At 39.5% G+C, this 24,631-nt stretch overlaps 1 protein-coding gene across 1 annotated transcript; it reads left to right on the plus strand.

The window, feature by feature from the left end:
• The first annotated feature begins 201 nt into the window (after positions 1-201).
• On the plus strand, positions 202-4,419 carry LOC113348479 (glycerophosphodiester phosphodiesterase GDPDL4-like). The gene is made up of 9 exons (XM_026592263.1): positions 202-398; positions 729-1,035; positions 1,361-1,463; positions 1,558-2,059; positions 2,151-2,189; positions 2,294-2,587; positions 2,835-2,974; positions 3,088-3,571; positions 3,912-4,419. Exons 1-9 carry the CDS (start codon positions 296-298, stop codon positions 4,232-4,234), a joined length of 2,295 nt encoding a protein of 764 aa, XP_026448048.1. The 5' UTR covers positions 202-295; the 3' UTR covers positions 4,235-4,419.
• Positions 4,420-24,631: the final 20,212 nt, after the last annotated feature.

The raw sequence follows: 24,631 nt of genomic DNA on the forward strand, positions 1-24,631 counted from the left end.
CTTTCTCATTTTTGCTAATGGCCAAATTGAAAAAACAACGGACACGTTAGATGGCCGGCCGGCTTCCACAGTTTTCCACTCTCTCTTTTTCTCCCCGTACAGATATTTTTTTTTGTGGTTTTGAAATGGTCTCCCGATAGACTATTCAACGGTTAGTATAAACACTTAAATAATTTAGTTACTTGTCCGGAAAAACAATTTTTTTTGTATAAAATCCATCAAAGCCAACTCAAACTTTCTCTACTACCTGTCTCAAGTCTCATCTGAAGCTTATGCCGGCGGATTAAATCCGGCAATGTCGATCTTTCGCGCGCTTTTCTTGGTTTGTGTTCTTCATTCAGTATTAGTTTCAGCTCAAAGATCTACTAGAAAAGCTTCTCCATGGCAGACCTTAAGTGGTGGGTATCTGAAACTCTTCCTTTCTTATTTTTCATCTTCTTCTGGGTTGTTTGTTCTTTTAATCTCTTTGTAGAGATGAGATTTTCTGTTGTTTATAGTGCAATTTGGCGTGTGCTGGTGGAATCGGTGGATTTTAAGACAAATAGAGAACTCTCTTTAAAAAGTTGATTCTTTCAGATTTTTTTTCTGTATCCTTGACTGGGTTCGCCGAGAGGAAATTGAAGAGAAAATTTGATGGTTTTCGGTGTCTCTAATACCACCAAATTGTATTGGTTGACCAATGACTTATTCAGAAGTTGAGATATTTACATGTTTATTTCTACTTGCAGGAAATGAACCTTTAGTTATAGCAAGAGGTGGATTTTCAGGTCTGTTTCCCGATTCCAGCTCAGATGCATACAATTCTGCAATGCTCACAAGTGTACCCAATCTTGTTCTTTGGTGTGATGTGCAATTGACAAAGGATGAAGTAGGGATATGCTTCCCTGACTTAAAGCTAAATAATGCTACTAATATTGAAGGTGTTTCACCAAATACAAGCAGCACATACCTTGTCAATGGGGTTTCAACGGAAGGATGGTTCACTGTGGACTATGACATGGACTTCCTGCTAAAAAATATCATCTGTAAGCTAAAGTTCTAAGTATCCTCTTTCTAAATTTTGATTCTCTTGATTATTATTGCCTTCTTGTTTGCCAGTCAAGTCTGATTTTGAAACTTGAGTACACTGAAAACGCCACCTCTTCGGCTTTCCACTGTGTAGCTTATAATTTGTCTATTATAAGTCATCATGAACAAATTCTGTTCTCAGTTAATCTTTCTTAAACTATGAGTTGTTTCAGTTCAGCTTAAGAAAGATTACTTTTCTTAACTCTCTGAACTCTTTATTATAGGAATTTCTTTGATGTTTGAACTTTGAAGCAGTACTTAAGGTTACTTTTTTATCTAACAGTGACTAGAGGATTGGTTCCCGGACGCCGAAATTTGACGGTAATTTGTATCCTGTCCTAGCCGTTGAATATGTGGCAGCACTAGAACCTTCAGGCTTATGGCTGAATGTTCAGGTACGGGATGAGAACTATATCCATTTCATCTTATCGAGTCGTATTTTCTCTTGACGCGCAATTTAATCTCTCTATGAACTCATTCTTTTTACAGCATAGTTCGTTTTTCACACAACATAAATTGAACATGAGAAGCTATGTGCTTTCAGTATCAAAGAGAGTTATAGTTGACCATATCTCATCACCAGAAGTTGGTTTTCTAAGAAGTATAATATCACGATTTAATAGAAGCGAGACCAAACTGGTATTCCGTTTTCTTGGAGCAGGAGATACCGAGCCATCAACAAACCAGACTTATGGTTCACTTTTGAAGAACCTTACTTTTGTCAAGACTTTTGCCTCTGGAATTCTTGTTCCTAAGAGCTACATATGGCCTGTTAATGTTGCCCAATATCTATTACCTCATACATCGGTTGTTTTGGATGCTCATAAGCAAGGACTGAAAGTTTATGCATCAGATTTCGCTAATGATGCATCTTTCAGCTACAGCTACAGTTATAATCCAACATCTGAGTACCTGTCATTTGTTGACAATGGTGACTTTTCTGTTGATGGTGTACTGTCAGACTTCCCAATAACTGCATCAGCAGCCATAGGTAAAGCATCATAAGTAGTCAAATGGACTTTCACATTTTCATTTCCAAGAAATGATGCTGTCAAGGTACTGACATTTCATTCTGATGGCAGGTTGCTTTGCTCACCTGGAAAACAGTAGCTCTGGACAAGGTATGCCACTTTTCTTCTAAAATTTTGTTATTACTATCTGTTTGAGGTTCTGAAATCATTTCGAAAACAGTCTGATATATTACTACTTACTGTTTGTGTTTCAGAAACTCCTAAAGTTATATCACACAACGGAGCTAGTGGAATGTTCCCCGGCTGTACTGATCTTGCATATAGCCAAGCCATTACAGATGGTGCAAATTATATTGACTGTCCTGTTCAAATGACGAAAGATGGAGTCCCTGTTTGCTTAAGCTCTATAAATCTTTTAGACGGAACAGATGTTGCTCAATCAGCTTTTGGCTCTCTCTCTGTTATCATTCCAGAGATTCAAGGAAATCCTGGAATCTTTACCTTCAATCTAACATGGAATCTTTGTAGTGTACCTTCAATCTTGAAACGTAAGTCGGGTTGTTGTTGTTGTTGTTTTTTTTTTTTTTTTTTTTTTTTTTTTTTTTTTAAATTTATGTGTGTGTGTGTACACTTTACATAAAAAGAAAAGTTGCTTCAAATCTTCTGATCTCCAAGGGGTTCGTGCACTACAAATCCAGTCTACCAGCAAGAAGTCCTACCCCAGACAAATATGTTTATTTACCACTGCAATGATCTGACAACGGTAACTCCTGACTTGCAATGTTTCTTTTGCAGCGGTAATATCAAACCCGTTAAATGAGTACCAGCTCCTCCGGAATCCAGCAAACAAAAATGCAGGAAGTTTCGTCTCATTGGCTGACTTTTTAATGTTGGCATCGTGCAAGCCACTTTCTGGTGTCTTAATCAACATAGAGGTGAGCTTACATGTTACTCATTACTCCCACGTCTTGTGTCTTTTTGGTAGCTAGTGATAATATCTTGTGCTTCCACTTTAACAATGATATTTTTGTCACGGCTGTTCATGCAGCACGCAGCCTATCTTGCGGAGAAGCAAGGTTTGGGCGTCACTGGTGCCGTCATTGATGTTTTAAACAAATCTGGTTACAAGAACCAAACGGCCCAGGAAGTTATTATCCAGTCAACAAATAAAGCAGTTCTGACAACGTTCAAAGCACAATCAGGGTACAAGCGCATGTACATGGTTGATGAGGATATCAGCTCCATCGATGACTCATCCATCGAAGACATAACGAGCTTTGCTGATTCTGTTGCTATCAGCAAAGAATCTATCTTTCCTAGTGAGCAGCTCTTCCTCACTGGTTCCACTAAAGTTGTTCCTAGGCTGCACACTTTTAACCTCTCAGTGTACGGATATCTGTTTAGAAACGAGTTTGTGTCTCAGGCATGGGATTTCTTCGCCGACCCAATCGTGGAGATCAACTCTTATGTTGCGGGAGGTGGGATTGATGGAGTCATCACTGACTTCCCTGCCACAGCTGCATCATACAAAAGTAAGCAACTCTACTCTTTCAATTTTTCTTTTCACTTTTCACTCTTTTTTTTGTTCAATTCCGTCACTTCTGATTCTGCATGTGCATATGCTATAAACTAACTAATTCTAGTAATTCCAACATACTGAAGCTGTTCCTGACTCAAAAACAAAGACACAGACCATTAGACTCCTTTTTGTTGTTTTCTTTGCAACAGAGTACACTAGCTAGCGGATGATAGTCTCACTTTTTTGGTGCAGCATCACCACTACATGCAATCAAGTGTCAGTGTGTCACTATTAGATTTTGTTATCTTCAATATGCTCCACTGATGTGGTGGGTGGTACTTTGGTTTTAACAGAGTCTCGGTGTCTAAAAACATTGCCACCTTACATGTTGTCTGCTCCACCTGGCGGTCTCTTGCCACTCATCACCACCCAAGATTTACCCCCTGCTGAGGCTCCAAACCCGGTCTTGACGGATGCTGATGTGTCAGAGCCGCCTTTGCCTCCTGTTTCGAAGAAAGGAGACGGCAATGTGAACCCGTCTTCAGGTGGTCCAACTCCATCTAAATCAGGTGGTCCAACCCCATCGAATGCGAATGTAGGGAAGATGGCAGGGTTTTTCTTTTCATCCCTTTCAATGTTCTTCGCATCTCTTCTGCTACTAATAATAGTGATATGAAGCATGAATACAAATACCAACTCGTGTAATTAGCTATCCTTGAGTTGTATGATAATTCCAGATTGGCTGCAACGAAATTTTCCTCACTGACATTGTGGAGTTCTCGTACTTCCACTTTTATATATAGAGAAGGCAAATATCTTGTATACATTTGTTTGTTGTTTGAATACATTCTTTACATTCAAGCTTGTATTCCTTGTAAAATACCTGAGTGATAATTAATCAACAATTTGGGATGGTAATTTGTGTTTGTAATGAAAAAATAGGATCATCTTCTTTCTTACTTCTACTTTTTTTTTTTCAATTCAAATGAGTTATCTTCCATGAACTGTAAGGTTTTTCAAGTGTCGTATTGTAGGTGTAGAAAATCCTACTACTACATTCAACAGATCTCAAGCACAAGTATTATAAGTAAACAAGCAAGAGACTCATAAAAACACAAGATATACGTGGTTCGGCATGATTACCTACGTCTACGAGGGTGAAAGGATGATCTTATTACTCGATTCAAGGTTACAAATGGTGATTCTTGCCAACAAACTCTCTATTCTCTCCTCAAGGCTCTTAGTGTTCTCTCCCTCTCACTCAGATTACTTTCCCTCTCTCTTTATAAGACTCTCTTATTTTTAGGCTAACGTGTTGATACAGCCAAGTTATAATGTGGGTCACAGTGTATCTCTCTTTGATGTTCCCGTCGGGCGTCAAGCGGTGTTTCTCCCGAGATCTCTAGCCCGACCTTGGTAAGTGCAATTACCGATATCATTCTTCCCGATGTCGATATGTGATCCGATATCATTCTTCCACCCTGACCCGAGCTTGAAGTTGTTAGTCTCCGGCCCCACTTTGACTAGATCCTTCTTATCTTCTCCAGCTACTTTGTCAGTGCATTTATTGCTCTGATGTCCGATAGACATCTCCCCATCACATCCGAGCTTCTCCTTTACACGTGCTTGTCTCACGAGTTCTCCCAGGCATCTCTTTCTTCGTGCCAAGCATTTGAAGGATGATTCGGTGCTACGCTCCCTCCTTTATTTTTAGTGCTACATGACTAAGATTGCTCCACCTGGATCTGCCATTTATTTACTCCTACATTTATGCCCCTTCTTTCACTCGTGTGACCGACATGAGTGGAAGAAATCGTTTCGCCTCCCATGTCACTGAGCATGCCGTTTTTTCCGCCATGCTGTTCCCCATCATTTCCACTTTTATGACCTGTTACTTCTTCTGCCGGTTGTACCCGTCCAAGCTATCACCCATAAACCATTTGTTTCTTCTTTCATCCTTCATTCAAGAACAGACATTCTCTGCAACTCTGCTTTTATCATTTTTCTTTACCTATCATCCTTTTGTTCGCTTTTTCCCTTCGCTTCTTCTAAGACTCTTGTTTATTACCCTGATTTTGCTGTTGCTTCTTTGCTGTTGTTGTTGATGTTGCGGTCTCTGCTTCTCATTGTCTTTTTTTAATCTTCCGTTTTCTGGTTCACGTTTCTCATCCAATTCTTTAATGGCTTCTTCAACTCCTTCCATGACCGAAAAAAGGTGTGTGAGTTATACTTTTTATGATGGGGATGGTGTTTCTTTGGATTCATTGTTTATTGTTGAGAGTCCCTCCTACCACGATCAACGTGCTCTTGATTCTATATTTTCTGAAGATTCTTCTTCGTTTTCATGTAGGAATGACAAGAAAACCACTAAGAACTTAAATGATGAACAGTTCATCAACCAACTGAAAGAAGATTACCATCTCCATGATTATGATGTCCAACTCTTATCGGGCCAGAGAGGTACTTTGAAGAAGGAGGAAGTTGAGAAGTTTTATCACTCGGCCGAGGCGACTATTATTACTAAGGGCCAACTTGAGCTCGGGATGCGTTCTCCATTGTATGACCCAAGTCGCCCTTTCATCTACGAAGTCTTGTCTCAAATTCGTCCCCCTCGGGCCTTGGTTCAGTGGAATGGTAATACCTGTCGCCTTATGGCATAATAGGAGAGGCGAGGAAAGGGTGAGTGTTCTCCGAACCCTTGGTCGAACTATGATCCTTCTCAAGCGAGTGAATATACCTCCGCCATCTTTGTCGGCAATTATCGAAGTGGGACTGCTACCAATGGCGACCTTGCTGGTTTTGCCGCTAGCCCTCATCGCAACAAGGTTCCTACTGGTGGCTTTAAGAAGTTGATGTTGGATGAGGATCCTGAAGGTGGTACGAATACTAACAGACATGCCCGTCATACTAGTGATGCTTCCTGGGATCGGGTCCCTCTTGTTATTCCAGGCGAACACATCCATATGTTCCCGTAACAGAGCTATTAGTTGATTCGCCTGTTCTTCCTATAACAAGGACCCAATTCTTACTATTTTTGGTTCTTCTTCTGACCCTAGGTTGACTTCCCGAGTAGACTCTAGGGCCGAGAAGTTTGGCTTTGGTTCCTTAATCGGTGTCGCATCCTTTGATTTTTATAAGATCTCTTTCTCACCAGCTTCATAGGACATGACCGCTTGTGAAATTAATTTTTCCAGTTCTAACGCGGCCTTGATCTCCTTAGCTTTGTTCTTTTCTCGTCGTATCCTAGCTCGCCTATCTTTGTTCTATTGTATATCAACTTGCATGCATTGTCTTGTGGCTTGTGGGTCACCTACTACTTCGACGATACCCCTGTAGGTGGGAAACCTCAACCTTTGGTGATAGGATGACGCTACTCCTTTAATACCTGCGATCCATGGTATCCCGATGATCGCCTCGTATGGTGACAGGACATCTACAACACAGAAGGTGGTGAGGGTATCCAGATATCCTTCCCCGTCCGAGACCCTAAGCGTGACTTCTCTTTTTGGTATAGTTATTGTCCCATTGAAGCCGTAGATCCTGTAGGTAGAAGGAATTATAATATCATCAGACATGTTTATCCTTTTAAACATATCGTAGAAAAGGACTTCGACCGAACTCCCGCTATCCACTAGTATCCGCTTCAATCCCCACTCTTCAATGAGTAAAGTGATGACCAATGGGTCTCCATGTGCTTGGTCATTCATCCAGACATATTTGGCCGAGAATGAGATTGGTTGCATCATCCATGCCTCCATAGGCAGGGTTTTGGCTACACTGAAGATTTCTTTCCCCGCCCGGTCTCTCTTGTGAATTCTTGACGTAATTCCAGGCCTCAGATCTAGCCCTTGGGAAGCAGAGTGCGAGATCGTGTTACATACGAACTGGGTTCCCCGATAATCCTAACTTGGTGTACGGGTGCGTCAGGGCCGGTGCTTCCTGCTTGAAAAACTGCGTTAGGTATCCGTCTCGGATTAGATGTTGAACTATGTCTTTGACTATCGACAGTCGTTGGTTGAGTGACCTCGGTACTAGTGATAATGACAAAACTCGGGATGGTTCTTCGTCTCGTCAAATTGTATTCCTCGGGTGTTCGAGTACCTGATATCATTTCTCTTTTCCACTTCTTTGAAAATTTCCTTTAATGGTGCATTCAATGCTCTATACGGTCTCTGCTCGTGCCTATGTCTTTTCCCCTTTTCGACCCACTCCTTCTTACTGGTGACTTTGTGTTGTGGTCCCGCTCTCTTCTCGGGCCACTTGGAAATCTCTTGTGGTGCTACTTCTGTTGATGCACTGGCTTCTTTCACTCCCCTGGGATGTGTTCCTTCTTGTATTTCTTCCAAGGAAATGTAGTGTTCCTGCATCTTTCGCATCTCCTTCAGTGTTTGTGGCTTCTCGGTGAACACGACTATCCAAATAAGATCTGTTTTCCCGAGAGAATTCTCGAACCCGTAAATCTGTTGGTCCACGGGTACTTTCCTGATTTCGGTGCACAATTTCCTCCACCTATCTGTTAAAGACCTCAAAAGTTCCCCGAACCTTCTTGCCAAAGTGAACAGTTTATTTACCCTAGGTCGGGAGATGTTATTGTGCATATAAGTTTCTAGGAAAGTTTCGACCAACACTCCATAGCTCCCGACTGGTAGGGTGTAGAACCAATTCCTTGCTTCTCCCTCCAAACTTGCATGGAAAAATTTACACATGACCACGTCACTGTTCTTCCATTGTAATAACGATGTCGTATATATATTGACATGTTCCACTGCATCTCCTGTTTCGACGAATCTTGATGGGAACGTCGGGAGTGTACACTTCGGTGGGAATGATGCTTGCTCTAACTCTCGGGTGAAGGGAGTATTTTCAGCCTCGCTAATTACTTCCGTTAGCTTGTCATCTTCGCCATCTCCTGCGATTTTTTTGACCATGTCCTCCAGTTGTTTGAGTTTAGATTCAGTTATACTATCTGTCCTCCCAATTTGCTCGGGTGCCTCTTCTTCAGTTGATGGGTTCTCGGGTGGGCCATACCCTCCCATGGTTTGGTTTGGATCAGGTATGTGTCCTTGAGGTGGTGGTGTTCGGGTATACCCTGAACGGGTTCGGTTTCCTGATGTACCTCGGATCGAGGATCCTCGGGATCTCTCCTCTTGATTCTGAAGCTGATAGTTCTCGTGTTCGAGTGCTGAATTTCTTCTCTGTTGTTCCCTCATGAATTCTTCATGCCTCCTCTGATTTTCCAGAACTGCCATCAATGTCTCTGTATTCTCGTGACTTGAATGACCATTCGGGTAGTTTTTTGTTACGTCCGGAGGTGTGGCTGGAGGTGCAATGGTCGGTGGTGCTGGAGTGCTACTAGTAGTGCAACAAGTGGTGCCACTGGATGGTTGACAGGCGGTGATCCTGGTGGTTCCCCAGTCAAAAAATCTCGGGTTCCATTTCTCATCTCTAGTCAAATTTTTCTGAATCTCTCTTCTTCTCGGTTCAAAGCATCTTGGTACTCAACACGTTGTCTATCCCTCATGCGGTCCCGTTTCATCATCTATACCACCTCATCGTCTTCAGTGTCCGATTCTGTCAGGACGTCAATCATATTCTTGGGTCTCCTCTGATTGGGTTAGATGCGCTCCAGAAGAGTGAGGTCATTATACCTAGGTGGATCTCCTCATTTACAAACGCCATTTCTATTGCAGGTGTCGGGTTCTCCTCGGGTAGATGTTGGCGATTGCTCTCCTGTCGTGAGTCTATCACTCCTTCTTGCATGATGGCTCCTTCTACCGTTCTGTTCCTTAACATCCTACCTGTCCTTGAGGTGCTGGCCATCGGGTCGGGTTCGTTTTCTCTTCCGACAGCTTGACCTACGTCAGCAGAATATACAACACCTTAGTTTGAACTGTTTTAGAAAAGGTTTTGCAATTACAAAAAAATATTCTGTTATTCGTCAGTGTGCAGATATAAGTACGATTCCTCCATTTTTGTCACGCTGAACTCAACAAAAAGATTTGTTTGACTACTAGGATATTTTTTGTGAGAAAAGTTATTGTTGGGTCGCTTTCAGTACCCTTACTACGCATTAATCATTATTTGTCCTACATTCTTTCTATTAATTGTCATCACTTATCCTTACAAGTGGTCTGAAAAGCAATTATTTGGTTGAGTTTTAATGCAGTGATGTCCTTCATTGGATACTCATGAGATCACCACTTACGTATGATTTCGAATCATGGATTAAATCATAATCATGCCTTCCTCTATGGTTTTCCTAGAAATTACGCAAGGATAGATTGACCTTGGTATTCCTTTGGTTTTCTGTGCACCTCTACACTCTTATGAGTTCATCAGGGAAGGTAAATCAGATCTTACACCAAAAACGATCTTAAACCCTGTCGGAAAATTGCTCCAGTGACCTGACTCATTGATTTCGAGCCGATCTACTAGTAGCGATGTATCGTAATGCTATTTTTACAAACTTTCAAACCTTTAAATCATAATGCTAACAATTTTGACCGGATCCTTGCTATTTAATGAGATGAAATTTTATTTAGCTTCTACCAAATATTAAGGATGTTATTTTGGGAGCTTTTGAATCTTTCTAACAACTCAACTAGAAAGATCTTGGGAGATCATGCTTTAGAAGGATCTTTGTTACTCCGACATTCTAAACTAAAGTTTTGGAAGAAACAAAACCTTTATGTAAAACAAGGAAGCAAAACTTTGATTAAAATAACTCATCATTAAAAAATACTCGATTTATCTACCAACTTATACATCTAACTATAAGAGTCTTCCACTTAGCATCAACTAACATCATAATATGGTTTAGGAGCTTTGGGATTTCTTATTTGGTGGTTTTCAATCAAGGTATCCGAAGATGTTACTCGTCCCCTTAGTCGGCGCCATAATGTAGGTGTAGAAAATCCTACTACTACATTCAACAGATCTTAAGCATAAGTATTATAAGTAAACAAGCAAGAGACTCATAAGAACACAAGATATACATGGTTCGGCATGATTACCTACGTCAGGAACATACATTCTCTACAACTCTGCTTTTATAATTTCCTTTACCTATCATACTTTTGTTCGCTTTTGCCCTTCGGTTCTTCTAAGACTCTTGTTTATTACCATGATTTTGCTGTTACTTCTTTGTTGCCGCTGTTGTTGCGGTTCTCCCGTTTTCTGATTCACTTTTCTCATTCAATTCTTTAATGGCTTCTTCAACTCCTTCCATGACCGAAAAAAGTGTGTGAGTTATACTTTTTATGATGGGGATGGTGTTTCTTTGGATTCAATGTTTATTGTTGACAGTCCCTCCTACCACGATCAACGTCCTCTTGATTCTATATTTTCTGAAGATTCTCCTTCGTTTTCATGTAGGAATGACAAGAAAACCACTAAGAACTTAACTGATGAACAGTTCATCAACCAACTGAAAGAAGATTACCACCTCCATGCTTATGATGTCCAACTCTTATCGGGACAGAGAGGTACTTTGAAGAAGGAGGAAGTTGAGAAGTTTTCTCACTCGGCCGAGGCGACAATTATTATTAAGGGCCAACTTGAGATCGGGATGCGTTTTCCATTGTATGACCCAAGTCGCCCTTTCATCTATGAAGTCTTGTCTCAAATTCGTCCCCCTCGGTCCTTGGTTCAGTGGAATGGTAATACCTACCGCCTTATGGAAGAATGGTATCGGCGAGGAAAGGGTGAGCGTTTTCCGACCCCTTGGTCTACCTATGATCCTTCTCAAGCAAGTGAATATACCTCCGCCAGCTTTGTCAGCAATTATCAAAGTGGAACTGCTACCAATGGCGACCTTGTCGGTTTTTCCGCTAGCCCTCATCGCAACAAGGTTACTACTGTGGATTTAAGAAGTTGATGTTGGATGAGGATCTTGAAGGTGGTACGAATACTAACAGACATGCCCGTCATACTAGTGATGCTGCATGGGATCGGGTTTCTCTTGCTATTCGTGGCCTTATTTTGAGTGACAAACTTCCACCTTCCCGTTTTCCTGCCGAGCCTTATCAATTCTGGGTGGTTAACGCCGATCAGGTGAGGTTATCATTTACTTTAATCGGTTCGGGTTTATCATTTCTGCGTCATCGGGCGGTCGGGCGACTTAGAATTTTTTTAGTTATTTCGTTCTTTTGTATGCCAAGTCGCAAGGTGGTCAACCTAAGGTTCCGGCTACTTTGAAGAGGAATAGAGGTCATATCATAAGAGTCGAGGAGGAGACAGAGAAGGAAACAAATATATTGCTCTATTATCAGTACATGTACTTTCCCCTATTTGTTGCCTTTAATGGGTCTGACGATGAGTCTTGTGCAGAAGTCTAAAGCTGGCAAAGGATATGTTGAAAGTGCTTCGGCGAAAGATGGTGAGGATTCCGATGATCGGCTACCCTTATCTCATTCCTTGAAAAAGTCATCCCAGAAGTCTTCTGACGTTTCATCTACCATTGTAGGTGGTAAAAGGAAAGAGTCTGCCCTGGGGAGAACGTGCCCCTGCAATCGGCCGAACCAACTTATGGTAAAGGAGTTGTTTTTTCCGATGCCAATGTGGTTGTGGTAATGTCCGATGATGATGATGATGATGAGATCTTTGGCACGGATGGTGAGGCCAATAGCTCGGATCGGGAAGAGGAGCCGAAGGAAGCAGAAAACTCGTTCTCTGGGAAAAATTCTGGCACCAGAAACAAAGTGTTAGAGAACCCGCCCAAAGGTGTTCCTACTCCGAGTTCGGGTGGTAATACTTTCTTCACTTTGTCGGGCCCGATCTGTGATTCCTTGGGTGCACTCACTTCTCCCAATTTTAGTTCTTACACTGATAACGAGATGGTCAATATTGTGCCCCTCTATGATGCCAGTTTGAGGGATACCTTCAACGTTATGGTGAGTCTCCTTTCCTTAATCGTGTAACTGATATGAGAAGGGGTTATTTTTATTAATGATGTGAATGTACTGCTTTAGGCTGCCAATCAAAGGTTACTGGAGGCTTCTATTCGCCAGAAGGATTTAGCAGATATGGAGTGTCTTCGCGCCCAATTGCAGCTGGAGCAGGAACGAGCCCGAGGACTAGAGAGGCAACTAGCTGAAGCCAAAGGTATTTGTTCAAAACTTTTTTAACATTGATTGATTGTGTAGTGCCAATATCCTGAGTTTAGTATTGTCTTCTTAGCCGAGATATCTAGCCTAGATAGAGATTCTGCTTCTGAATGTCGCTGGATGACTAGGAAGTTAAACATCGAAAAAGAACATGTTGCCACGCTTCAGTAGAAAATTTATAATAAAGATGATAAGATTGATTGTAAAGATGCCGAGATCGAGGGGATTCAGTCCGAGTTGCTTCGATATCAAAGGTTCGAGTATGTGCCCGGGGAGATAGATCACCTTCAGGCTGATTTATCTCTAGATCAAAGGGTTGCATCCGATAAGGGACTGTTAGCTAAGTCCTTAGAAAGTCAGTGTGAATCATTGAGACTTTAGATTAGAGATCCACATTCCGATCATAAGCGGCTATTTCAGTCGAAGGATGTTGCCGAGAAATCTGCTCAAAAGTTAGGAGAGAGGCTTCAGAGATTTAATCAGATATCCCAAGAGTTGGAACGGGCTCAGGCCCAGTTGTCGGTTATTCAGTTAGCACATGATCGACAGAAGGCTAGTTGGAGCGATCATAAGAAATATTGCCCCACTAACGAGTTTAATGAGTAGTATTACAACGACTTGACCTCAAAAATTTCTGAGTTTGAGAGTAGCTTGTTTAAATCCGAGGTGTTCCCGCATGTCTTGAGTCGTTCCGATGTTTTTTCTTGCACCATCATGTTGTTTATCATAATATAGATCAGTTCTTTGTGTATTTAGTCGAACAAGGGAAGGTCCAATCTTTGGAGCAGGAGATTACCTAACTGAAGGAGAACAAAACTCAATTGAACGTGAAGATTGCTAACGTTGAAGCCACTTCAGCGGGATGACTCGTCGACTCGCTGAGGAGAGAGATATGCACAGCGCCGAGCTCGCTACAAAAATTAAGGAGGATGTGAAGGAATTTATCGAGAAGAAGTGATCCGATCTTGCCGCCAAGAAGTCGGGTTCAGGATCCATACCTCTGAATGAATAGGTCATGCCTTTTGTAGCGCTGCTCCACTATTTTGCCCCTTGTGTCGGGCTGTAATTTTCTTTTCGTTCGAACACCTATACTTTCTTGTTGAAGATCTTGTGTTATGGGGTGCTGCGTCACCGACCAGCTGCTCTGTCTCGGGGCTTGTTTCCTTTCGACATTGTTCGTTGTTGCATGACTTGGTTGTTCGCAATCGTTAGCTTCTTAGTTACCTGCATTTCGTATTAATTGTTTATATGTTAGCAGAAATTCCATTTCTGTCGAACACGCTCAATAGGGAGGGTCATCGGGCCTAATGCCATGTCCCGACTGAGGTATCTCATCATTGGAGTTGTGGACCAATGGAAGTGTATTTGGTCATCCCTAGAATCTATGTCCTGATTGCCCCAGGTTAGTTATCATTTAACTATCCTGGGAAAGTGAACCCGGTCACTTGCGATGGGAGCAATGTTTTATGCTCGGCTATCAAGTAATCATGCCTTGATAACCGGTTACTGGCTTCCAACCACTAGAACCCTTAGACTACCTCGGCACTTGCACACTTCCACCGCCCCGAGTTCGAATAGCCCGTCGAGTGTAAGTCGCCTTGGCACTTTCATATTGCCATCGCCCCGAGCTCGAAATGACCATTCGAGTGTAAGTCACCTCGGCACTTGCACACTGTCATTGCCCCGAGTTCTAATGACCATTAGTTGTATATGCCATAATACTTTATATCTCCCAAGGATATTAAAAGGATTCGGATGACAAAGTATCATACCTGCTTACACACCTCTCATGGGTGGTATAGCTTCAAATGTCTTGCGTTCCATGGCCTGGGTTCTGGTGTCCCGTCAGGTTTTAGTATCTTGTACGCCCCTTCTCCCGCTTTTGACACAATGGTGTATGGTCCACCCAATCTAACTTCCAACTTTCCGCCTTTCTTATCATGCTCGTAGCTGGGTAGTTCTTTCAGTACTAGTTGCCCCGGGTGGAATTACCTCGGGCGAACTTTTTTTGTTGTATTTGCGTTGTAGTCGTCTCTGGTAGTTCTCCATATTTTTCAAAGCCGTTTCTCTAGTCTCTTCCAAATCATCGAGTTTGGCCAAGATCAAATTTGTCATCAGATTTCGTCCCCATGCTTCGGTTTGGGTTGTAGGTATCATGGCCTCGATAGGAAGAATTTCCTCAGTCCCATATGTGAGCATGAAGGGCGAGATGCATGTAGATTATCTTCGGGTAGTTCGATAAGCCCATAATACATTGTGTAGTTCTTCACACCATTCACCATATGCCCCATCTATCTTCTTTTTCAGATTATCTGCTATTGCCTTGTTAGTGATCTCAGCCTTCCCATTACTCTGCGGGTAAATGGGTATGACCTTGCTTTTTCTGATGTTATAGGCGTTGAACAATAGATCAATGTTCTTTCCTTGTAGTTGTTTCACATTGTCCGAGACAATTGTTGCTGGAATGCCGAAGCGACAAATGATATGTTGAAAGATGAAACGAAATATGTCATTTTCCCGAATATGTCTTAATGGTGCATCTTCAACCCATTTGGTGAAATAGTCTGTTGATATTATTAAGTACTTTATTTGTCCCGACCCGACATGTAACGGTCCCACAATATTGATGCCCCACTTGGCGAAGGGTCATGGGCTCACTACCGAGTTCCATGAAACAGATGGTGCATGTATCTTCTTTCCGAACTTTTGGCACTCATCACAGATTAATACCATATGCAGGGCCAGAAGTACCCCATGGTCTTGGATCTGGACGATAGGCTTCGACCCGAGCTGTGATTTCCCGCGGCACCATAATATAGCTCATTCAGGATCGATTGTCCCCCTTCCTTCCTCAAGCATCTTAGTAGTGGCCCAAGATATGACCTTCTATATAGAATTCCTTCTCGTAGCTCGTAAGTTGCTGCCTTGCTCTTGATCTTATTTTCCTAGACTCTTCCTTTCGGTAGTTCACCCGATTCCAAGAACTGATGGATGGGCTTGCTCCAATCTCCTGCTTCATATTTATCAGCTGTGGTGACCGCCACGTGTATTCCTATATTTCCCTCTTCGGGTATAGATGGCATTAGTACTCGTGTAATTCGTATGGCTTCAATGCTCGGGTCTGTTAGCATAGAGGTGATATAGGCCAAGGCATCCGAGTGGAGGTTGTCTTTTCTGCAGATATGTCAAAATTTGATGCTGGGAATTTGATTGAAGTAGAACTGTGCCAACTCCCAATATTTTTGAAGTATCGGGTCATGGATAGCATATTGCCCGCTAAGTTGTCGAATCACCAATTGGGAATCACTGGTTAGTCTCACCTCCTGAAGCCCTAGCTCCACGATTAGCCTTAAAGCATGTATCACGGCTTCATATTTAGCGACATTGTTTGTTGCTTTGAATTCGAGTCTTAACGAGTGGACTATCTTTTTTCCCTTCGGCGTTGTGAAGACCAACCCTAGCCCAGATCCCTCTTTGTTTGAGGATCCATCAACAAATACTTCCTATCGTGTCGGGTTACAAGTTTCCAGAAGGTCGGGTGGGTCATCTCTATCTTCTTCCATGCCCGATATATCCTCTACTTCTTCCTCCTCACCAAGGGGGAAATCCGCAAGGAAATCCGCTACCTCCCGTGCTTTCACGGTTGTCCTCATTTCATAGAAAATGTCGAATTGCTTAATTTGAGCACTCCACTTAGAGATCCGTACCGATCTCGCTGCACTGTCAAGTACTGACTCTATAGAAGACTTCGTAAGTACCCGAATCCTGTGAATCTGGAAGTATGTTCGCAGCTTCTGTGTTGCAAACACTAATGCGAGTATCAATTCTGGTGTAATTGTTCTCCGCCGGGTTCATGGTCTTGCTTATGAAGTACACGATATTTTCTTCTACTCCGACATTTTTGACTAGAACTGCACTTATAGCATAATTTGTTGCCCCGAGGTACAAGGTAAACACTTCTTCGGGATCGGGTCTTTGTATTACGTGAAAGCTAGCGAGATGTGGCCTGATATTTTGGAATGTTTCCTCGCATTCCTCACTCCATTTAAATTTTTCTCCTTTTCTTAGTGTCCCGAAGAAATCTTTACATTTGTCCGACGGTCGTGAAATGAACCGTCCTAACGCCGACGGTCGTGAAATGAACCGTCACTGGAGATGGCATTTCCAAGATGGCCTTGATCTTGTCGGGATATGCTTTTATACCTTTATCAGTGATTATGTACCACAAGAATTTGCTTGAAGTTACCCAAAAGGTGCACTTGGCCGGGTTTACCCTTATTTTGTACTTTTTCATAGTTTGAAAATTTCCCGAAGGTCATTGATGTGGCTGGATGCCACCCTACTCTTCATCATTATGTCGTCTACATAAACTTCAATGGTGTTACATATTTTATATTCAAACATGTCCTCTACCAGTCTTTGATAGGTGGCACCTGCATTTTTCAGTCCGAACGACATCTTGGTATAACAGTATAGTCCTCGTGGTGTAAAGAAAATGTGTTTTCTTGATCCTCGGGAGCCAAGGTGATCTGGTTGTATCCCGAGTACCCCTCCGTTAATGTTATCGCCTTGTACCCTACTGAAAATGCGGAGGTCTAACAACCACATCCAACAATTCGTTTGACAATCTGAGAGGACTTACTCCAATATACTTTCTAGAGAATCAACTAGACAGACAAACTCAATCTAGAATAAAGTATATTAAAGAGTGTAATATCTCTAACTCTTAATTCAATCCGCAATCAGCAAATAGAAATCTGCGAGTCCGATTGAATATAAGAGGAGTTACTTGAATGGTACCAAAGACCAATGTTCAAGTGTCAATCAATGTAAACCAACAACCAAAGGTTGGATATTCTAATTGATTGATCTTAACGCACAACCTATGATATTTCAATTATAAAATAAAATAAAATGCGGAAAAGAAATAACACAGACACCAGAATTTTGTTAATGAGGAAACTGCAAATGCAGAAAAACCCCGGGACCTAGTCCAGTTTGAACACCATACTGTATTAAGCCGCTACAGACACTAGCCTACTACCAATTAACTTCGGACTGTACTGTAGTTGAACCCTAATGAATCTCAAACTGATTCAAGGTACAGTTGCGCTCCTTACGTCTCTGATCCCAACAGGATACTACGCACTTGATTCCCTTAGCTGATCTCACCCATAACCAAGAGTTGCTATGACCCAAAGTCGAAGACTTGATAAACAAATTTGTCTCACACAGAAAAGTCTATAGGATTGAATAAATATGTCTCCCATAAAAATACCTAAGTGTTTTTGTTCCGTCTTTTGATAAATCAAGGTGAACATGAACCAATTTATAAACCGGACTTATGTTCCCGAAGAACAACCTAGTATTATTAATCACCTCACAATAATGTTAATTGACTAGCGAAACAAGATATTGTGGAATTACAAACCATGAGACGAAGATGTTTGTGACTATTTTTTTTTATCTTGCCTATCGGAGAAATAAATCTCAAGCCAATTTTACAATTGTACGCGTACGATAGAAACAACAAGATCAGATCACACAACTACAAGAGAAGTAGTATCGGTCTGGCTTCACAATACCAATGTAGTCTTCAAGTCGTTACCTACAGGGTCTCGAGAAGAAACCTAAGGGTAAAGGAGAATCGACTCTAGCAATACAACTAGTATCACATAGGAGGTGTGGGGATTAGGTTTCCCAGTTGTTAGAGTTCTCCTTTATATAGTTTTCAAATCATGGTTTGCAATCCAAGTTACTTGGTAACAAAAAATTAATCACCGTTAGATGAAAAACCCGATTCAACCAAGCTAATATCTTTCAACCGTTAGATGAAACTTAGCTTGTTACACACAAATGAAATGTACCCTCATTTAGGTTTATGTAACTGTACCCAAACGTGTACCCTCATGTTGGATCAAATAGTTAACCGAGGTTAGCCATATGTTTACTCTCATATTAACTTTATTCATCTTAACCATAACTAGTTCAAATGACTCAAATGAAACTAGTTAAAGAGTTGTTCAATTGCATAGAAGAAAAAATTGAAACCAAATCAGTTTGATTCACTCGAATCAATCATGAACATTATAGCCACGGTTTGCAAAGATTGCATTCCTTAAGATTTAAATTTTTAAGTTCATGAACAAACCGATTTGAAAAAATAACCAGCTTAAGTATGCGTATGGGTATGCATACTTGAGCAACCGGATTTGAGTTTGTTAAGTTTCCAAAATCAACAGAAATTCTCGGTTCGAAAACTTCCGCCAGTATGCGTACGGGTACGCATACTTAAGGTGACCAGTTTAGGAGTTTGTAATTCCCAAACTCAGCAGATATTTTCGGTTCGAAAACTTCCTCCAGTATGCGTACTGGTACGCATTCTTAAGGTGACTAGTTTAGGAGTTTTTAATTCCTAAACACAGCAGATATTTTCGGTTCGTAAAATTCTACCAGTATGCGTATGGGTACGCATACTTATGCTGTCTCCTTCACCAATTTTGTATACACACATGTGTATACACTTGGTTTCCGTTTTATGGATTTATACATTAATGTGCGAACACAGTATATATGCTTATATCCAAAGATGGTTATATCATCAATTCTTAATTTTAATCATTGAAACTTTCTTAGAGGACGTTATATAGTTGTTGTTCACAAACTATTTTTTGTCAAAGCGATTTTCAAGTTATTGAAATTAACATAATGAAACATTCCAAGGAAACACCAAATGATTGTATCACACAAACCATGTTAGATGTAACTCGGCAATTTTCATATGATCTTATTCGGAATTTCATCACGAATATAATATGAACATGGATAAAGTGAAAGCTTGCCAACACATATTTCGAGAAACATATAAGCGAGATAAACTCAGCTCGAAATCTCAAATGTGCATAATAGGAAAACTATATCGTCATACGACTTATGTCTCAATATAGAAGATAGAGTAGAAATAGACTTTCCAAGTGATAGATGAGTTTAAGTATCCATATACCTTTTGTTGATGAAGTTCCACAAGATCCCCTTAGTAGTTCTTCGTCTTCAAATGATGAACTCCGAGAGATCTAAGCTCAACTACACTATCTATGTCCTAGTCCGAGACATCTATAAATAGGCTAGAAATCAAGACTTATAGTTTTGATCACTAACATTGAAAAACATGCTTGAGATAGCAACGCATGCGAGTTCGACCGAGCAATGCTCCAACAATCTCCCCCTTTGTCAATTTTAGTGAAAAACTATCAATACATATGGATTACAAAATAAATAAAAATTGAAGCTTCATCCATATGCTTGATCTCTTTGGCATTTTCAACACGACTCGAAATCTTCGTTACTTCCAAGTACTCCATGATTCCAAAGGTTGTAAGTTTAGTCTCATAGTTGTTGAAGACCCGTAGCTATAACAATGAGAAAACAAATGCTCTCAATCATTTTTATACAATGTCATAACATTATTACACATCATCAAAGTTCAATTGTATCACAACTTTGACAACAATACTATGGTGATATGTATCACTCCTCCTTAGTAAATACTTTATCTCAACATGAAAATCACTCCCCCTTACATAATGATCCGTAAACCATATGTATTTGTAGTATGAACTACACATTAATTCTCCCCATTTTTGTCAATAAAATTGGCAAAGGTACGAAAATTAGTGGGATCCTAATGAAATTTCCACGGAGATACTTCATGACCAAAAGTGTATTAACATACCAGCAAATTTGGATGCAATCATATAGCCGAAGCTAAATGCATTCATCAAGGAGTTTATAAACATACAAGATAACCCCTAAAAAATTCCACAGCCGCACTCCCCACAAAGATATGGCGATTAAGCACAAGTTCAAAAGAACTCTCCTCCATAAAAATGTCATTCCCAAAGGAACAACGAAGGCGACCTTGCTTTTACAAGAAAAGAAGGATTTATTTGGATATAACCAAATCACATGAAAACATGATTTTTTATCCAAAATAAATAATTAAATTAATCACAAGAGTGTGATCAATTTAATTGGTCATGCTTGACATAAGAGAACTTACGGAGCAACACAACTAAACAACCATGAAAATGATCAATCCAATTGATTATAATCAACCATTAGGAAACTTATGAAGCAACACAGTACATACACAAATATGTGGATCCGAGCTCGACCAATACTGCGAAAATACAAGGATTCATTCTATCTTTCATCATTATTTGCATAATGATATATAACAGACTTAATCCTTGTGAACAAAAGTTCTATCCTTTCCTTTATCAAACTAATGACATAAAAGACTTTAACTTTTGTTTGTCAAAAGTTCATTCTATCTTTTATCAATACATTCATATCAAGGGTGATGATTTTTCTTACATTGTTGGTCTGAATAAGGATTTCAATTAAATTTCTGATAATTTTAGTTGAAATCGATGCAATCTGGATCAACGATGAGTAATAATAATTTTAGTTTCTTTTCTTCTTGATCTAATGAGAAAAGAGTTGAGAATGCAATTTCTTCAGTAGTTCCATCTCTATATATTCCTGATGAGGATATTGATGAAAGTCCAGATGAATGGAAATTTAGTTTAATTGGGAGATTGGATTTTGTTAAGATGAAGTTTGTTGTTGCTGTAAAATCTCTGAAAAAACAATGGAAAACATCAGATGAATATCAAATGATTCCTCTGCGCAAAGGGTATTTCATCATTAAACTAACAAATTAAGTTGATATGAAATATATTTGGAATGGGTTTTGGAAAATGAAGTCTCAGATACTTAAACTGAGGCTTTGGGAGCATGACTTCAATCCAGCTGCTCAGAAATCAACTTCTGCTTTTAGTTGGGTGAATTTTACAGGATTGGGAATTGAGTATTGGAAGGAAAAAAATTCTTATGTCATTGGGTGATGCCATTGGAATAGCTATAAGGTAGATGAAATAACTCTTAAAAGGGAAGTAGGTTATTATGATAGTGTTCTTGTTGAAGTGGATTTAGCAAATATAGTACCTCATCATGTTTTGGTGAAATCTAAGTATGGTAGTTTTGAGCAAGAAGTACAAATTCCTAAATTACCAGGTTTCTGCAGTCATTGCAAGGTGGTGGAACATTTAGTTACTGAATGCAGAGTGATGAGAAAGAATGCAGTACACAATGAAACTGTTGATGTGAATCCCAATATAGTACAAAAGAAGATTTGGAAGCAAAGGGGGAAAAAGCAACAACAACATATTGGTTTTTTGATATCTGCTCAACACCAAAATCTCAATCATCAAATGTAGTTGAGAATGAAAATTTTAGAAACACTGCTCAAGCTAATTGTACTACTTCAAAAGAGAGAGAGAGTTCTCAATTCATGAGGAGTTATTAAGTGATAGTGAGGAAATTGATGTTGTTATATATCCTCTAACTAACAGTGATAAAGATCAGTCTTCTGTTTTCTTTGGTGATATTAATTCTCTAAAGGATTTCCCTAAATTATCTGTTGAGAAATTACTTCATATAGCAAACAGTAATCCTCCTAATCTGGAGAGTACTAACATTTATCAGAATGGAACAGAGGATGAAAATTTAGTGACACAAATAAATGTCAGTGGAGATGAAGTACAAAAATTTACTGTACTTGGGTCTCCAAGTAAATTTAATGTGTTGGTTGATATGGTTGAAGAGCAGATAAGTGTGAATAAAGAAAAAGCTGGAACAAGTACAATTGAATTGAGCAAGGCAGTTAAAGTTAAAATTCTGGTAATATTTCTATTATACCAACTAGAAAACAACCTTTAAGAAATTTAGTTAAGCAAAATAAAGGAGTGAGGAGTCCTGGAACTTCTCAAACTATTTTACATCAATGAGAGTTATGTTATGGAATATCAGAGGCTTGAAGAGAATGAGAGCCAGAGATAAACTTAGAAATTTAGTTAAACAATTTAATCCTTCTTTACTTTGGATAGCTGAACCTAAGATTAAAGCTTTTGGGAAATATGTTAAGAATTTGAGACTGCCTGGAACGAATCAAATGATAATTCATAATGCTTGTTGGTGTGATTTTTAATCGTTGTTGTAAATAAGAATTCGAACTCTAAGACTTGTTAAGATTAAATTTAAAGATTTAATAATAAAGGGAGAGTTACTGGGACTAGGATTCCACCGAATTCATATCATAAGGCTCAATTATTTATTCTCAACAATTATCACTTAATAAATAAAATAACATGTACTCTTATTTTTGCCAAAGTAGATTCTCAAAATATTAGTTATAAATTGTAAGCATGGGACATCAAACATATAAGCAAGCATGACCCATCAAATAAAATGATAACTAATTAATTCAAATCATAATTCTATTTTAGTTAGTGCAAAAGTCAAATAGAAAAATAAAATAATTTTACCCATGTATGAAAATCGGATTCCTCCGTGGACCCAGTGTAGGGGTCTAGCTCATCATGTTGTAGACACTCTTAAAAGATTATTTTATTGCTCGAAAAGTATTAACAATGGTGAAAATGAAGAAAAATTAAACGCAACTATTTTTCTCTTCCAAAACTCCCCCCTCTCCGGATGCCTGTTTGGTCCTATTAGCACCTTATTTATACACAACAACCCATTACTCAAACATCTTTTCAAAATATTCTTCCATAACTCCACCAGATCTTCTCTTTAATGAAAGATATCTCAGGAATAATTTCTTTCTCCATTTATCACACATCTTCCTCTATTTGCTAGAATAAAATTCTGAGGATATTATCTTTTTTTATTTATAAATAAAACCACAGATTTTCTTTCTCCTTTTCAATAAAAACAAACTTACCAATATATTATCTCTTTTAACTTCAAGATATGAAAACTTCCTGTATAATAGGCAAGAATATTTCTTTTCCTTAAATCTTTGAGATCTCCCATAATTATGTGAATCTGTTTCAAATGAAGAAGAAGAGAGTGCATCTATCCATTTGTTGGGTGCCCGTATATGAAATGATAGGTGCCTTTATCAGTTCCTCTGGTTGCCTCTAATACTTTTTCGAGCTATTTTTCCAAAAGAGCTTATTTCCTTGAAAAGACTTAAAACAAGATTATTAGTGATTAAATTAGTCATAGCGAATGTAGTTATGGGTGAAAATGCGTCACACTTGCGTGCTCATCATATTCCCCCACACTTACATTTTGCTAGTCCTCGAGCAAAACAGAAAATTGACCCGCTACATAGCTGGTCATATAATATGATAGAGAGAAAAAGACCCGCTACACAGTTTGTCATATATATATATATATATTTATATATATATTTTTAGACCCGCTACACAGCTGGTCATATAATGCAAGAAAAAAGAAAAGACCCGCTACACAGCTGGTCATAACCCTAACAATCAAATTATTATTATTATTTTTCATTTTATATTTTTTCATTTTTTTTAAACCCGCTACACAACTGGTCATAACATGCAAGAAAAAGGAACAGACCCGCTACACAGCTGGTCATGATTTGCAAGGAATTTCCTGGAAAAAAATAAAATAAAGTAAAAAGTTAACCTCTCCCCCACCTTAAACATTACATTGTCCTCAATGTAATTGAGTCATTCAACGCAAATATTAAGAGGGAAATGTAAAAAGTAAACCAAAATAAAAATAAAATAAAATAAAAATACCTACTGGAATGTACAGAAATGGATCCCCAAAAATTAACAGCCTGAAAATTTGGATATCAACCCAAAATACAGTACTTACAAACGACAGCTTCACAATTATGCTATGAAAAAATGGTGACATTGAAACTGTCTGAAATAGAGGATTACCTTCAAACCTAGTTTTTACTTCACATGGAAGTGAGTATAGAACAAAATATGTGGATACTATTGGGACTGGGGAAATATCAATTGGTTCATGCACGATATCAGGAATAGGCAAGTCCTCTGGGTACTTAGATGTAAAGTAATCCAACAACACTTTATAAGCACGCAATTCTAACCCTAAAT

The sequence above is a fragment of the Papaver somniferum genome, chromosome 2 (assembly GCF_003573695.1).
Source record: "Papaver somniferum cultivar HN1 chromosome 2, ASM357369v1, whole genome shotgun sequence".
Taxonomy (NCBI): Eukaryota; Viridiplantae; Streptophyta; class Magnoliopsida; order Ranunculales; family Papaveraceae; genus Papaver; species Papaver somniferum.

Excerpts from the sequence above, each read along its gene's own strand:
- LOC113348479 (XM_026592263.1), top strand. The coding sequence starts at position 296 with ATGTCGATCTTTCGCGCGCTTTTCTTGGTTTGTGTTCTTCATTCAGTA. Across the intron at positions 2,190-2,293 it reads AAACAGTAGCTCTGGACAAG|AAACTCCTAAAGTTATATCA; the intron begins GTATGCCACTTT and ends TTTGTGTTTCAG. Across the intron at positions 2,588-2,834 it reads TGTACCTTCAATCTTGAAAC|CGGTAATATCAAACCCGTTA; the intron begins GTAAGTCGGGTT and ends TTTCTTTTGCAG.